Raw genomic sequence first — 15,359 nt, 5'->3', positions numbered from 1 at the left:
CGGCACCGCCGAGCCCGCGGCCGCTCCGCTCCAGCCGCGCCGCCCCGGCCGGGAAAGGGAGATCTCACCGCGTGTTTCTCACTCGGGAGAAGGAAAGAAGGAGGGATGGAAGGAAGAAAAAAAAAATTCGAAATGCCCAAACTTCCCTATCCCGGGCCCGCGGGCCAGAGCAGAAAGTTCAGAAGGGTCACGGTTGACATTTGCCGTTGCCCTGATTTTACAAGTGAAGCAGGAGGGCAGAGCCGTGCCAGCGAGACCACCGGGACCTGGCCCCCTTCGCTCACCATCAGCACAGCTCCCTCTGAGCGAAACTTTGCCTGGGAGGGCCCCAGCGATGCTCCATAACATCCTCTCGCTTTTGGCCACTTCCACTGAGACCCTGGCTGCCACACAGCCACCTGCTGTCTCCACAGACAGATGCAGTCTAGACACTGCAAGGTACGTGTCTAATTTAAGGCTAATTATGCCAGCTGAAGCAGGCAAAGTTGTTAATAACAGATAAGCAGACATGACATCTTTGTCAAATGTGTTCAGGATGTACAGACTCTCTTTGCTGTTCAGACACTGCTTAATTTGGCCACAGGATTTACACAGAACAGAGAATACAAAGTAAGAAATGGCAAATGAGGTCCCAAGCAGCACCAGGGAAGTCAGGAAAGTTAAGGTTTCAGAAGGTAGAGCAATGCAAAAGTGCAACTATTACTGAAACCATCACAGTCTGCACCAAAATGACAATTGTGCTGATCTTATTACAAGTTCTGCTTCTGTACATCAGACTTATTTCTGGTAATCAGGAGAAAAGACAGAAGCCTCCGACCCATCCCAGAGGCACATTGACTAAGAGTAGGCAGAAAGGAGGTTCTTCTTGTGGGAGAATTGAAAACATTCCCTGGGGGGAGACAAGTTCAAAGACTCAATGTTATGTTCTCAGCTGCAGCTTGTCTCCCAGGGGCCTTTCTCCTGTAGAGCTGGAGTGACAGCATTGACTGCAGTGACAGCAGGAAGCCACCTGAGATGGCTCTGCAAGTGCCAGAATAAATTACCTGTTTTCTCAGGATTTTGAGACCTCACATTCTCAGTGCAGACCAGATAAGATGCTGGGCAGGAAAAGCTCCACATGTGTTAGAGGAAGCTGAATAACCCTGTCCTGATGTTGGGCACTCAAGTCAGAACAGATGGGACTGAGGAGTCAGCTAAAACAGCATCTTGGCTGTGTGGTTTCAAAGGGCATATTCCCACCGGGGGCTGATGAGAAGTCACTGCCGTGATAACCGCTGAAGCGGCAAGGAGCCCGAGAGGGCAGCTGGGAGATACAGGGTTAACCCGAGCAGGGCGGGGACCAGCCCGGCAGCGACACCGCAAACATCAACCTTCAGCTGTCCTGCGGCTGCAGGAGCAAACCAGCAATGAGCATGGAGTGTCATCCTTGGTCATCTGTGCAAAGTACTCTGACATTTCAGCCACTTGTCACAGGCACACAGCCGTGGAGCTCCACAGAGCTGGACGGTTCAGCCCGGCCCTGCTAACGATAAAGGGTAGAACAGACAGGCAGTGGCGTGGTGCCAGGGTGCTGGAAAGGAGCATGGAGAGTCATCCCAGGCCACAGGATACTGAGGAGAAGAGTTGAAGCACATACGTGCAGTCACAGCAGCAACCAAGGCTGATTGCTTGCCTAAGAACATTTTGAATACATTTGGAGCTCGCTGATAATGAAGGAAGAGAAACTCCACAAAAGCAAGTTGTAGTTAAGAGTGATCAGTTCCTGAAGATTTGTTGGGATGTGGGACACCTTTGCTCCCATCCATATAGGGCACCATATCAGCTACCCTATCCCAGAGCAAGAACAAAGTACAGGTTCAGCCATTGCTTCTGACAGAAAGGGTGTCTCAGACAATAGCAGTGAAGCTGGGATGGCAAAAGAAAATGGTGGCTCTTGTCCAAAATGATGTCCCTGGACCTTCCCTCTGTGCTGCAGGTAGCAGCAGAACACTCACAGGCAAGGCACAAGTGTCAGAACAGATCAGATATAAGGGCAGCAATGAGAGGGCTGAGACTGATATGCCTTCCTTCCATGGAAAACAGGAGTGCCTCAACTGATGAAAGGGGCAATGGTCTGGCCATATCCCCACCCACCTGTTGGAACCCAAACTGGTACCCAAAGCCCACACAGGTATGACACACAGTAGAGTCCAAGAACTCTTCCCTGCACACCAGCAACAGCTCCTTCTGAGCAGGATACATTCAGGAGCAGTTTCCCCATCTCCCCTGACTGTCTGAACAGTGAATCCATCCCTTTGCTGCCTTCTGGCACTGATACATCTCCACTCTCTTAAAAAACCCAGTATTTTTTCCCCTGTGACAGCATAGGTCTTCCAGCACAGGAAGAAGGAGCTGCAAGGAGGGACTTGAGAAGGGAGACAGGGAGAGCTCAGGTATAAGAAATGTTCAAAGCACCATTCAAAGGATTGAAAAGAGCGAGGGTTTGGGAGAAACAGTGCTCTTGCCTGTGTGCAAAGCAGCTTCTCCCTTGCAGTTATGTGGCTGTCAGAGTTCCTCCTGCTGTCACAGCACCAAGGTGCTGAGAACACAAGTTTAGAGAGGATTTCAAGTTCAAGGAAGCAAACAAGAAAACCTCTCTTCTTGTTTCAAATGCTTTGTGAGCCTTCAAGCATGAGAATCTCAGCAAGAGGTTGAGCACTGCAATGCTCTGAGGTCTGAGGGTTTCCTGTGATGGTTCCCAGCTCCCTTGGATCCATGTACCTAACCTGGCAGTTCAGCTCTTTTCTGAGCTGCTCTTGGATTCCTGCAAGACTGTCCCAGGAGCTCTCAAGAGTGAAGAACAACCAGGTCAGCAGCACAGACTGCTCCATCTGTAGGCCACTTGAAGAAAGGGGAGGGAGGTTTTTGGAGAAATTCACTGAGATGCAAAGAGAATGATAATGCTCTTTTGTGCTTTGGGAGAACACAAATTTATCATATTTTGAGTTTGCACTGGGTTTCATTATTGTAATCTACATCCACTTTGAATTACAGTACCAACACTCTTTACCTTCTTGCCAAGTGTGAGCTTTACTTGTTCAGTGTCTCAGTTTACCCACATGGAAAGAAAGTTGCCCAACTTCATAAAACAGAGTGAGAGAACTAGGAGTAAGCTCACAAACTGAGCCCAGTCCCCAGCCCAGCACTCAGGGTTCACAGCCCCTGAAGAACAACCCTTCCTGCCCAGGGAGGCCCTGTGTGCCTGGCCCAGGGATGACTGCTTTGCCCGTGCTGCTGTGGCACCATCAGTTTTCATCCCAGCTGCTGCACTAACAAACCCATATCTCCCTTTGAACTCTTGCTCATTTCCAATTCTACATCTATGAGTGTTCATAAATAATGACACTCTGATCTATCTGCCTCAGGCTCCCTGCTCACTTAGGATACAGACTCCTGGGTTTGGCTAATCCCCTCTGTTTCCTCATTTCCCCAGTCTCAAAGCCAGATCATGACAGGTTCTCTTTTTCCCAGACTCCCATCACCTCCCATCCCATCCTTAGATGGGGGCAAAAATCATGCAAGTTTCCCAGAATCCTTCTCAAGCAATCCCTCAGGCCATGGTGTGGCACAGCTCAGTAGCAAAGCCAGTCACGAAATATGGTTGCATAACAAGAATCAAAAGTGATGCAGGTGATAGTCTTGTCCATAAAATTATTTAGATGAGCTACAGAGCTTGCTTGCTGTCACCATGACTGTGGAGAGAACAGGGCAGCACTATCACCCTCAGTGGTGGGGATCTGGGCTAAGAGGAGAGGGACAGGCAGAGGGAGGATTCAACAGTAGAATAAAACGAAAACTTCTTTTGAATTCAATTTGCTAGACATCCCCAGCTTTATCTTGAATATCCTGTGGCCAGCTAGGGAATATTTGTACAGGCAGGTGAAAACAGTCAGGATGACCAGAAATAAAGTGGTGAGAAAAATCAAAGGGGATCACATGGAGCTGTTGGACCAGGTCTGGCGCTTGCAGATGCTCAGACCTTACCCCAGATGTTATTTACCTTGGGCTCCCTAGCACAGTGATAACCCAACACCAGCAGGCTTCTTCCAAGAAGCAACCTCTGCCTTTTGTAAGCCTCTCTGCCAAGGTGAGTTCAAAGAGTTCAAGCCCATGTCAGTCTTGACACAAAAGCTGAATTTGGTCATAGGACACAGCTATGCAGCTGTGTGCACCCCAAGCTGGTGGAATGCAAGCAAAAAGCTCTCCAGCCTCATTAGCTCAACATGGTGCTCTAGCTAATGTGCCTGGCAACTTGGCAAGCATTGTGTTAGCACAGTTACCTGGCTTCTGTCCTACCTGGGGATGATGCTCATGGTCTTGGATCTTTCTCCAGTTGTCCTTATGCTTCTGGACTGGCTCATCCTTCAGCTGCTGGAACATCATGGCATAAGCTTGTAAAAGAATGCTTTGTTCATTGTGAAGTCTCCTCTGTAGTTTCCCCCCTGGATATCTTGTTTCAGAAGCACTACTGGTCTCTCAAGTGGTCATCGATCGTCTTCTCTCTGATCTCAACTCTCTTTGTTCTCTCCCTCCTTGCAGTTTTAATTGACACTATTGATTAGGCCACCTCTTATAAATGTTTGACCTACAGCAGTTGTCTCCAGGAATAGCATTTTTGATATGATCTATTAAAACAAAGATTGTGTATTTCACTGCACCCATTCCTTCATGTCAGGGCTGTGCCAGCATTCCCACATTTCAGCTTTGCACTCAGCCATCTGGTCTCAAAGCAAACCCCATGTATTATTCCTTCTATGTGTGGGACATTTCTGGCCTGAGACTTTCTCCTCCTCACCTAAGCCATTACAGCTTTGGGACTTTGTCAAAAATAATTCTCCTGTTCAGTAAGGAATTTTTCACCTGCAAACGGCACTGCTAGGTTCACCACTAAACTATGTCCCCAAGTGTCACATCTATGTGGTTTTTGTACACTTTAAGCTATGGTAACTCCACCACTTCCCTGGGCAGGCTGTTCCAATGCCTGGCCACCCTCTGAGTGAAGAATTTTTTTCCTCATATTCAATCTAAACCTGGCCTGATACAACTTGAGGCCATTTCCTCTCATCCTGTCACTTGTGACTTGAGAGAAGAGACTGATCCCCACCTTGCTGCAGCCTCCATCCAGGTACTTGTAGAGAGAGAGAAGGTCCCCCCCATAGGTCCTTCTCCAGGCTACACATCCCCAGCTCTGTCAGCTGCTTCTCACCAGAGCTGTGCTCCAGATCCTTTACCAGCTCTGTTGCCCTTCTCTGGACATGCTCCAGTACCTCAATGTCTTTCTTGCAGTGAGGGATCCCAAAAGTGAACACAGGATTTGAGGTGTAAGTGCTGAGAAATGGACAATCATTGCCTTGGTCTGCTTGGCCACACTGTTTCTGATGCATGTCAAGAATGTACCATCTTAATGCATGTTCACATTATCAACTGATTCCCCCGCTTCTCAGCTGCTTTCATTCCCCACCTTGTAATGGAACAGTTATTGTCCCCAAAGCACTGCAAGGCACCAGCACACTGCCAGGGTGTGACTCAGCTGATCCAACACAGATGCTTTCATAAGGACACATAATCTAAACTCCCATTCTGGTCAATGGAGAAACCCAGGTACCTAAGAACCCCTCATCCTAAAATACATGGTGAAAAAAATAGGTCAGGTGAATGAAGCCTTAAGACTAACTTTTGTCAGCTGCATGACAACAAGATGACAGGCTTTGGATGCAATATAGAGATAAAGCAAGGACTGCAAGAAGGATAAAAATGGAAAAGCAATTCACAATAATTGTAATGCTTGTCAGACTTACACCCATTCTAGAAAGCACAAACTTTCTACTTCCAGAAAATGCACTACATGGTCCAGAGCACAGTCAGTGGTGCTGTATTAGAAAACAACTCCAACGTGTACAATCACAAACCTCAGATGTAAACCAAGCAGAAGTGGTAGGTGTAGCAAAGATGAAATCCATATGATTTCAGCATATGGACCTCAGAAGACTGATGTTGGAAGACATGGTATGGATTGGGAAACCTTATAGTTAACCAAAGCAAATGAAAAGGAGGTCATGGGAGATTGACGGCCAAAGGAAGCAACTTGTATAGGAAGTTTCTATTTGGTTAGAAAATAAAAGATTAAGAAACAGCTTGAAGACAGAGCACAAAATCTATATTAAAACACGAGGTCATAAAAATGCCTCATTCTTGTTGAGGAAGAGATAACAGGGTTGTGGCTGGAATCTAAAAGCCTACAAATCTGGTAGGTTCAAATCAAGTGCAAATTGCAATCAGTCACCACTGTTCACCCATGAGATCACTTACCTGCAGAAAGAAGCCATTCTTCCTTTGGAGGGCAGTGAGAAGTAAAGTTTTACTTCAGATATTATCAGCACTTTGCAAACAGTACTTCCTTCTTTTTTGGTCATCTCCCTGTATTCTAGCACAGCCTCTGTATCAGCAGTCCTCCCTTCCAGAACAAAGCCCTGATCAGACAATATCCAAAGATCAAGCTGCACTCTGTGGAGCAATACAAGAAGTCAATAGGGTCTTCAGTGACCATTTAATAGCCTGTTTCATCACACACACAGGCCACAGTCCAGTTTTAGCTGTCCTGGCTGTACTTCAACAGCCCTTAGAACACATCCAAACAGTCTGGTTGGCTCTCCTCCAGCACTCATCTGGGCATCAACGTGTGGTCCCAGGTAAGGTGGCTTTATTTTGGTTTTTCCCATCTAGTTCCACCCCAAGCAACCCCTTATTACACTCTATTCCAAAGTATATCCCAGCCCCTCCCTACAGCCTCATATAAAACCAGATTCTGATTTTCAGTGTTCCAATTTTATTACAGATTCTCACATTTAATTCACAGTAAGGGCCTTATTTGTACAAAACTGTGCACCTGTCTGGTGTTATGAACACTCAACTGAACATGACTTAGAGAAAAATGCTGGGTTTCTGAATAAAGTGCTTGACCTGTCAAATGAAGTCTTCATAGGTAACCTATGAGAAGCTTGAGTAAAATACCCATTAAACCTGACATATTATACATATTGACAATTTACCACATCTTTAATAGAGAGAAATAAACCTGCTTTGACAGACAGTACTTTATTCTTTTCCAAATGTACCTGTTTCCCTTCCTGTTGTGCTTACTAATACACTGCTTGGATTACAGTTAAATCTGATCTCCTAGAATTGCAGTCCAGCAATACTTGGCTACTAAAAGCTGATGTACATCATCACTATCCTAGATGAAATTTTCCAATGGGCCCATTTAAAGTTCTTTTGTTACTTCAAGCATGTATGCGAGGAATAAATGAAAGGGGGACAAAACCCACCCCAAAATCTAGACACAAAGAGATTGCTTTAAAGAAGAGATATTTATTACAAAATTAAATTCCAAATTCTACCTCATTTTCCATTATCACCTGTACAAAACACATTTATAGCTCAAGGGAACATCCCCCCATCCACACCATATGGTACAGTAATTGCACCATTGTAGTTAAAAGAGTTCAGTTCAGACAGATGCACACACATCCCCTGGCATTAGTAAGAAAGGTTCAGGATATAGAACAGAATTACCAAAGAACCCCTCTCACTGCTGCTACAAACTCTTGCTCCAAACTCTTAGCCAGGGGCAAGCTCTTCAAGGATGCCTCTAAACCCTGTCTCTTGTAAAACACAGTAAGCTCACTTGGCAAAGTTTTAGAATCAATTACAAATTCAGCAGGAGTGGTATCTATGCTAACATCTGATAGCCACAGATATTATTTGTGTTAACCATAGCCCTTGACATTCAAGTAAAGAGCATAAAAAAGTTTACAAAAAGTGAAGCTACTTGCGACCAACCACACAAGCAAGGTCTTAGTACTTTAAAGAAGATAGAATTTTCAGTCCTGACTGCTTGCAGCCAACAGCCCTGCCCCAAAGAAAGTATGCTATGGAGATGGTGTTCTTATCCTCAGCCTTCCTTTCCCAGCAAGGAAGAGCCGTATGTTGTTCTAACAGTCCCCACATTTTTGCTTTCATGACACACTTGCCCATGTGTGGGGTCATGGGGTCACTTGCTGTAAAGGGGAAAAATAAATATCTTACCTCTATTCCCCAGATGGCAGAGACACAGGGCACTGCTAAGGAGGTTTTCACATTGGCAGCAGGATCCTGAGAGGAGGAATCAGTGCTTGTGCACACAGTGCCAGCCCAGAGGGTTACTCAGTCACAGCATGGAAGGGAAGCTGCTAAGTGTGGCAATGCAGAATTTCAGGTGAATGCCTTGTGTTTCCACAATAGCAGCTGGTTTGCTCTCAAGTCCCTTAAAAACAATTCTCTGAAGGCTTCAGGAGGGACAGAAGGGAACTATCACATAACACATTTGTTTACCTTTCCATAACAAGGCTGTGGTTTTGCTCTCAGACCACGTGACAGGTATTACAAGATGTCCTGTCCTACCCCTTGTTGAAGCACCTGTATGAAATGGATGTATAGCCCAAAAATTAGGGGAAGCAAAGACATGTTCTGTACTTTGGGCATTTCTCAAGAAGGAAGAAGGAAGATATAAAAAAATATATTCTGTCAATGCCCTTTGTGCATCAATCAGCCTTTCCAATCAAGATGCAAAAAGAAAACCCTGTGCAGAATAAAGAGTGGTGGTGGCTTCCAGGGTTGCAAACAATGGTGGTAAACAGTGATGACACAGAGTCCTCACCTGGGCCAAGGGCAACCTTGGCACAGAAATCTCCATTCAAATCCTCCTCACAGTCACATCTGTGTCTCATAGCATGAGTGGTCCAGTTCCTGGAAATAGGCCAGTCCCTGCTGCTGGAATAGATGTCCTGAAACAACTGTTAGCAGAAACCTTTTAAGATGGATGGATTGCCTAGGATAAAGCTAGATGAGCCCAGAGGCCCTCTATCTATCCTTCAGAGACTGAAGAGTTGAAAATAGAGTTTACACACAAAAAAGAATTTGAAGCAGGGAACGTGGCAGCCTGCAGCTTTTTGTGATTTGAATCCATGGATACAGTTTGATGAAATACTTTGTCAGCGATAAAAGCAGCCCTGTCAAGCAGGGTTCAAAGAGAGCAGCTGCTCCAGAGAACAGCACCTCTGGCCCCAGAAAGCACCGTTAGCTATTCCCATTTGACTGGAGAAGAGGACTAATGAACAGTTCTTAAAAAGAACCTGAACTCATTCCACAAGCACAATGAGTAAAACTGAGCCAAAGCAGCCCAAATTCCATCCCAAAACCAGAGTGCCTTGTACCCATTGTCTCATGTCTGTACCACTTATATATTTCAAGACAGAGTCAGGAAGGGAATGCAAATTATTGTATTTTACTGACCTCGTAAAATACCAATTACTATTATGTTTCAGTAATGGCCTGACAGATTTTGTTTTAAGAAGCAAATACTGAAGGTCAAATTCCAACAGGAGTAACTTTTCTCCTAAAAGAAGACAGAGCTACATCAATGTACACTTACTTGAAAACCCAGCCCTTGGAGTCCAGAGAGTGCAGAGGAAATGTCTGCCCTCTAGTCTTCAATGTAGAACTTTCAATCCTTTTAACTCCAGATCAAAAATAAAAATTCTGCTGGAAGTTGCTCCCTCTTGTGGAAGAGCTAGATTTTTTTTTCACTGTATGCCTCCAACCACTTACCAGCACACAAGACCTAAGAAACAGTCTCAATGTCAATCAAATGCTCTCAGGCAAATTTCTGAAATGACAATCCTAAAGAAAAATAAACCTTTTGTCTGTGTTGAAAGAGAAGCTGGATTTGTGCAGAGGAAAGTGGGATGAGAGCACTAAATTTGCCACCTTCAGCACTCAGCTGCCAATCCACATCCAAAAGATTATTAGTAATAAAGGATGGAGGGATCCTAGCCAAGAAATAGACTAGTTCATCTTCCTCAGGCAACTCCTACAAAACTGACCCCTTAATAATAACTGAAGAAACCAAGGTTATTGACTCAATTTTTGCACTCCCAAGGTTTAATATGATGAATAAAGGTGTTACAAACAGTAATTCCAAAACACAAGCTTCTTAAGATTTTTTTTGTTGCTAATGCTAAGGGAAAGTGTGTAATTGTATGTGCTGGAAAAAAAAGCACTTTAAATCATAGCTTTTGCCAGCTCTTCTGGAAAATCCTCCCCATGACAATGGGACTCCCTTAGGGAAAGCTCATATTGAGGACAGCAATGTATTAAGCCAATAATCTCACCAAGAGGTTGGTGGATCACATGGTTACAAGGCAGCACTGCACTGTCTGCCTTCCACATTGCCAACAGTTAACAATTTGCTGCTGCTGTCACTTCTGAAGAAGTTTGCAGCCTTCCCCCACATCCTTCTTGCCTATATATCACCTCTGTGAATTCCTGGCTCATGCAGGTAGGAGCACTTCCTGCAACAACAAGTGGAAAAGAATCATCCAACCCAGCAGGTAATTATTGCAATGGCTTCCCACCATGTACAAGCAGCAGGTGATCAACTCAAAACCTTTAGAATCAAAAGCACAGGTCCATCTCATCTGAGCTAGTATCTCTAGGAGTCAGTTTCTGGACAGATGTGACACACCAAGCCAGAGCCTTACAAAGCAGCTGCCTTGCTGAACAATGCTGTGGATCTCTACTAGAGAGATCCCAAAGCAAGTCTGACTGGAGTGTAGCCCCCACACAGAACAACTATGCTAATGCAGCCCTTCCATGTGGTAGGAAATGGATTGGAATCCAAGATTTGATAAGAGAAATAAATGCACAGTCCATTTTTAAAGGTAGACACACCCACCTGTTACTCTCCCTCTACCTGTAATTTTGATGCAAGGCTGTGAAGCAAAGCAAGAACTCTGAAATGAAAGGCATGAGTTCATTGAAACATACATAAGAGTTTTTCAAATCTTACTTCTTGAGATCGGAATACAGCTGTGATCTAGGTGTCATTCACTTGGATACTACAAGGTAGCAACTTGAACTGTGACAAGAAATTGACATTGGATGAAGAGTAGGAAATGGAATAAAAGAAACACAGACAAAAATAGACCTAACACAGGACAAAGGCACCTGATAAATCAAATTCCACTTTCTTGGAAGAGGTGGATTCGACATTCAATGGCTCTTGACACTTCACAAAGAATTTTTGCCTGGCCTCACATTTCCTTGTAATTTGATGTTCAGCAGTCTAGAGAAGGAACTTGTTCAATATGGGAACACTGAGCAGATACTTTGGCACCAGCAGCCCATTTTGCAGATGCCACATGCATTGAGATGCAGCCTTCCCCTGAAAGCACAGGCACTGGCACTGAAATAGCTGGGAACAAAAGCTGAATGACAGCTGTCTGTAAGATTTCCAAGCTATCATTACAGTCTCCAGTACATCCTCATGCTGGTCTCCACAGCATACTGGGGCTGAAAATAAACCACCTGTTCGTTCTACTGTAATTTCCTTGGCACCTTCAGACAGAACTGAAAGAAGCTACAAAGAGCTGAGCTGGAACAGTCTGGCCCTGAAAACAGGCCTGCTAGGTGAGTTGTAGAACTGATTAAAGGAGACCAGAGAGAAAGGCAGTATATAGGAATAAACAGTTTCCATCTCTGCATAGGGCCTGGGAGACAGGCAAGGCACAATGGCTCAGGAGATTTCAAACAGACCCTTTCAGTCAAATTTTAAAAATCCAGGGTTAGAACAAAAAACCTTCAGACAGCCAAGGCAGCTAGAATGAAGGTCCCCAGATACCTACAGTAAGCTTTCAAAAACCTCATCATAAGAAAGGCTGTTAATCTTGCTAGAAGTCCTATAGTGCTTCAGACTGTAGTAGTGCTTAGATGACAAGAAGGAAGACACACGCACAAAGTGCACATGTAACTGCAGACAGCCTCCAACTTGTATTGGTCTGGCTGCTGGAATGCCACTGCTGTTGGACTAACACATACTGCTTCAAGGAATTGGCATTCAGGCAGCCAGCTGTCCATTAATATAACATAAGGATTCAGGACATGAGCCTTTTAATTTAAGGGGACCATGTCATCCTCTGCATCTTCCAACACAGGTAGTGCAAACAAATGCCAAAGCAACAGGGTTACTACACCCAGAGTCCTCCAGAGAGGGCCTTTTACAGTCATGTCCTCAAAGCACCAGAATCAGCCTGGCATGCAGCAGATCCCATGTTTCTGATCCACTGTTCCCAGGCTTCCTTTGCTCTAGAATTCCCAGGAGTCCATCCACCGGAGCCCTGCCATGGGGCTGCTTGGGTGGGAGGCCATGGGTCCTATCATCCCATAGGACAGGGGATGGAAGAGGTAGAAGCTGTGGAAAGAAACCAAACACCCATCAAACACAGCACAGTTTTCTGTTTCAAGAAGTTCCCAGCCTATGGGACCTTTGTCTTTGGACTGCTCTAAGCTCTACTGCTAATGTCTGCTGAGCCCAATAGATATATAGCACATAGTTTTATCAAACGTGGTATTTTCTCTTAGAATCTGAAAAAACCTACAGTGATAAACAATTTGCCTGTATTTGAGGAATATGTCACCATCATTGGGAATAGAACCACAAACCACTGATGGGGAGGTTTGGAGGAGAACAGTGTTCGCACTGTGTGCTGCAACAAAAGAAAGATTCCCTGCAATGGAAAGATGCTCTGTAACGCATTACAGGGACACAGATGCTGAATCTAATCAAATTTGAAGGTTTAGGACTGAGCTTGAGGATGTCTGACAAATTCAGCAGATAAGAGAAAAGGGAACAAAGGCTAAGGATAATTAACAGGCAGCAAAGTTTCTACTGACATGGCAAGTGTTACACATTCCATTACAGCTGTACTCACCTGTACAGGATGAGCAGAACCAGTGCCAGGAATCCACCTCCATATACCTTTCTAGCTGTAGTGCTGGGTGACAAGAACCCAGCACAGAACTTCAGTAGTGCATCCCAGGTGATTCCTAGGAGAAGGAAGAGGTATAAGTCAGAAGAACAGAGCTGCTGTGTTCACAGACTAGGCTGATGAAACTGTTAACACCAAAAGACTATGTCAATTTTAAAATTAATTTGCTTTCATAACCTTTAGAACCATAGAGATTGTTATGTATCAGCAAAGGTCCTTTTTGTCCTATCTTTCCATTTGAATAAATACAAAAGAGATCTGGGTGCCAGATGCTAATGAAGTTGGTATAAAATCACAGGAAAAACTACCAAGGCCAAATTATAAACAGACATGACAGAAAGGTGTTGGCAGTAAACAAAGAGGGAAGTAACTTATACACAAGAATATATAGGAACAGTGAAACAGCAGAGACCAGGAATCCCACCTCTAAATTTAAATGCCCTAAGCACTAGATATGACTGCCTCTTCAGGGTGATTTTTTAACAAAAATTTTTTAACAAAATTAACACAATTTTTTTTTAACAAAAAACCAACTAACCAACCACCACCAAAAAACCAAAACCAAAGAGACAAACAAAAAATTTGTACTGCAAGCTGCTTTAAACAAAACATTTTGAGTAAGTCAATGCTTTCAAGCACTTCACACAAGCAAACAAAGCCTATAAAAACAATAAACCTTTTTGGCTGAAAAACATTCAATTTAACAGAGTATCACCTTTTTCCCTACCTTGTCTTCTCCAAGACTCTAGTATTTACCTGTCAACATGCTGGAAAAAAGCATGGCAGGAAAGTAGTGGTGGAAGTAGAGAACTCGTCCCATCATAAAAAAAGGGAGGTAATGAAGGAGCCAGCCCAGTGTGATCTGCCCTCCAGCACGTAGCACCACTCTGGACAGTTCTGGAACACAAATAAACATACTTCAGCAGAGAAAAACTCAGCTACAGTTCCTATTTGCAAACCTTAACACATTAAGTAAACTCAACAGGAATGATCTTTGCAGGAAGTCATGAATTGGTCTGGAATTGCTTCAAGCCTCTGCAACATCCTAGCTGCATTCTTTATAAACATACAAGCACTGTTCAGGAGAACAGCTACCAGAAAAGATATACAAAGTCCTAAGTCTCAAGGCACGGCAGGAGGTCGGCCATGCTCTAAGTTTAAAGACCAAACATGCAGTTTCTCCATTATGCATCAGACTAATCAGGTGATTCTGGTTTCTAAAGATTTTCATTGTCTCTGAAATGAGAGTCATCCAGATGATCACTTTGTCAGTCCCTCCTGGAAAGAAATGGTGCCTGGCTTTCAGAGCCTGGGGAAGGGACTAAGAGCTCTGGTGTCTGTATACAGCTTAGCCAATAACTCACTGTATAACTGAATGGTTTCCCGTCACATTTTAGAACTGACTTCCCATAAGGAGATCTACAAAATGAAGCAGCCAAGGATGTAAACAGGAATGGTGAAAGTATGACTAATTAGCGCTTGTGAAAAGCTCCAAAACCTTGGCAATGGACATAATAAAGGATCATTTTATCTCTTGCATTTGTCATTTGCTTTGCATAAATATCAGAAAACATTTTTTGTCTTAAGACACTGTGCAAACTACTGAGCACATGCAGAGCTTGACAGCAGGGCATTGATTAATTGGCCTGTATCTCTTGCAGCCAATGTAGATAGCCATGCACTATTTTTGTAGAAGTTCTGTGGTGCTCACTATTAAACTACAGCTATGAAGTTCCCAATCTTTTCCCTGTGGACACTGCTTGATAATCCAAGCTCAGTGGTTTCCCACCCTTGACACACCAAGTCCTGCCATCCACACACTTTTAATGTTCCTGCAAAAGGCATCTATGAAAAGGACAACTGACCTCACCTTTGAGTTCAGATGTCAGTTGGACACCTCTCTTCAGTGCCACTGCAGTGGCAACTGTTATCAGAAGATATAACCCAATAGTGACCAGATTTAGCCACCAAATCACCTACACAAGAGAAAAAGAAAGATTTGGGACTTTATGCTGGGTGTGTGCACGTGACGTGCAAACAAAGAGTACAATTAGACAGTCCAAAAGGAGAAGGAAGAGAACTGGCAGAAGCAAGACTAAGATAAAGTTTGCTAAAGACATTGGCTTGGAGCCTCTCACTCCAACTTACCGGGTTTCCAAGCAAATAAACCCGATAATCTGTCTCATTGACACCAGAAAAACGCAGTCCCTGAAGAGAGAGATCAGAAGGGAGAAAAACATATTCATCAGTCCAGTTTGTACTCTGCACAGCGTCTAAGGTGAGGTAAATTCCCATCTCAGGTACTCCAAAAGAAAGGTGACAACATCTTCAATGCAATTACAAGGTGTTGTGCTTCAAAAGGCACTGCAAAAGCACTTGAAAATAGAAAGGAATATGGATTGATCAATATACCTGGTAATTGATGGGCCAGTGCCAAGGTTTGGATGTGACTTCATT

General features: G+C 44.2%; 2 protein-coding genes across 2 annotated transcripts in view; both read right to left on the bottom strand.

Moving 5' to 3' along the window:
• NGB (neuroglobin) overlaps positions 1–6,637 on the bottom strand; it is a 12,860-nt gene extending 6,223 nt beyond the window's left edge. Inside the window, exons 1-2 of the mRNA XM_031064485.1 lie at positions 6,349–6,637; positions 4,336–4,407 (exon numbers count right to left, since the gene is read on the bottom strand). Of these exons, the coding sequence (XP_030920345.1) occupies positions 4,336–4,400 (65 nt within the window). The 5' untranslated portion in view covers positions 4,401–4,407; positions 6,349–6,637. The remainder of the gene's footprint in view (positions 1–4,335; positions 4,408–6,348) is intronic.
• Positions 6,638–6,848: 211 nt separating this feature from the next.
• POMT2 (protein O-mannosyltransferase 2) overlaps positions 6,849–15,359 on the bottom strand; it is a 27,405-nt gene continuing 18,894 nt past the window's right edge. The window contains exons 15-20 of the mRNA XM_031064546.1: positions 15,315–15,359; positions 15,051–15,110; positions 14,773–14,878; positions 13,659–13,799; positions 12,846–12,960; positions 6,849–12,325 (exon numbers count right to left, since the gene is read on the bottom strand). Coding sequence (XP_030920406.1) covers positions 12,220–12,325; positions 12,846–12,960; positions 13,659–13,799; positions 14,773–14,878; positions 15,051–15,110; positions 15,315–15,359 — 573 coding nt within the window. The 3' untranslated portion in view covers positions 6,849–12,219. The remainder of the gene's footprint in view (positions 12,326–12,845; positions 12,961–13,658; positions 13,800–14,772; positions 14,879–15,050; positions 15,111–15,314) is intronic.

Source organism: Geospiza fortis, unplaced genomic scaffold, assembly GCF_000277835.1.
Source record: "Geospiza fortis unplaced genomic scaffold, GeoFor_1.0 scaffold54, whole genome shotgun sequence".
Taxonomy (NCBI): domain Eukaryota; kingdom Metazoa; phylum Chordata; class Aves; order Passeriformes; family Thraupidae; genus Geospiza; species Geospiza fortis.
This window is presented reverse-complemented; position numbering and strand designations above follow the sequence as displayed.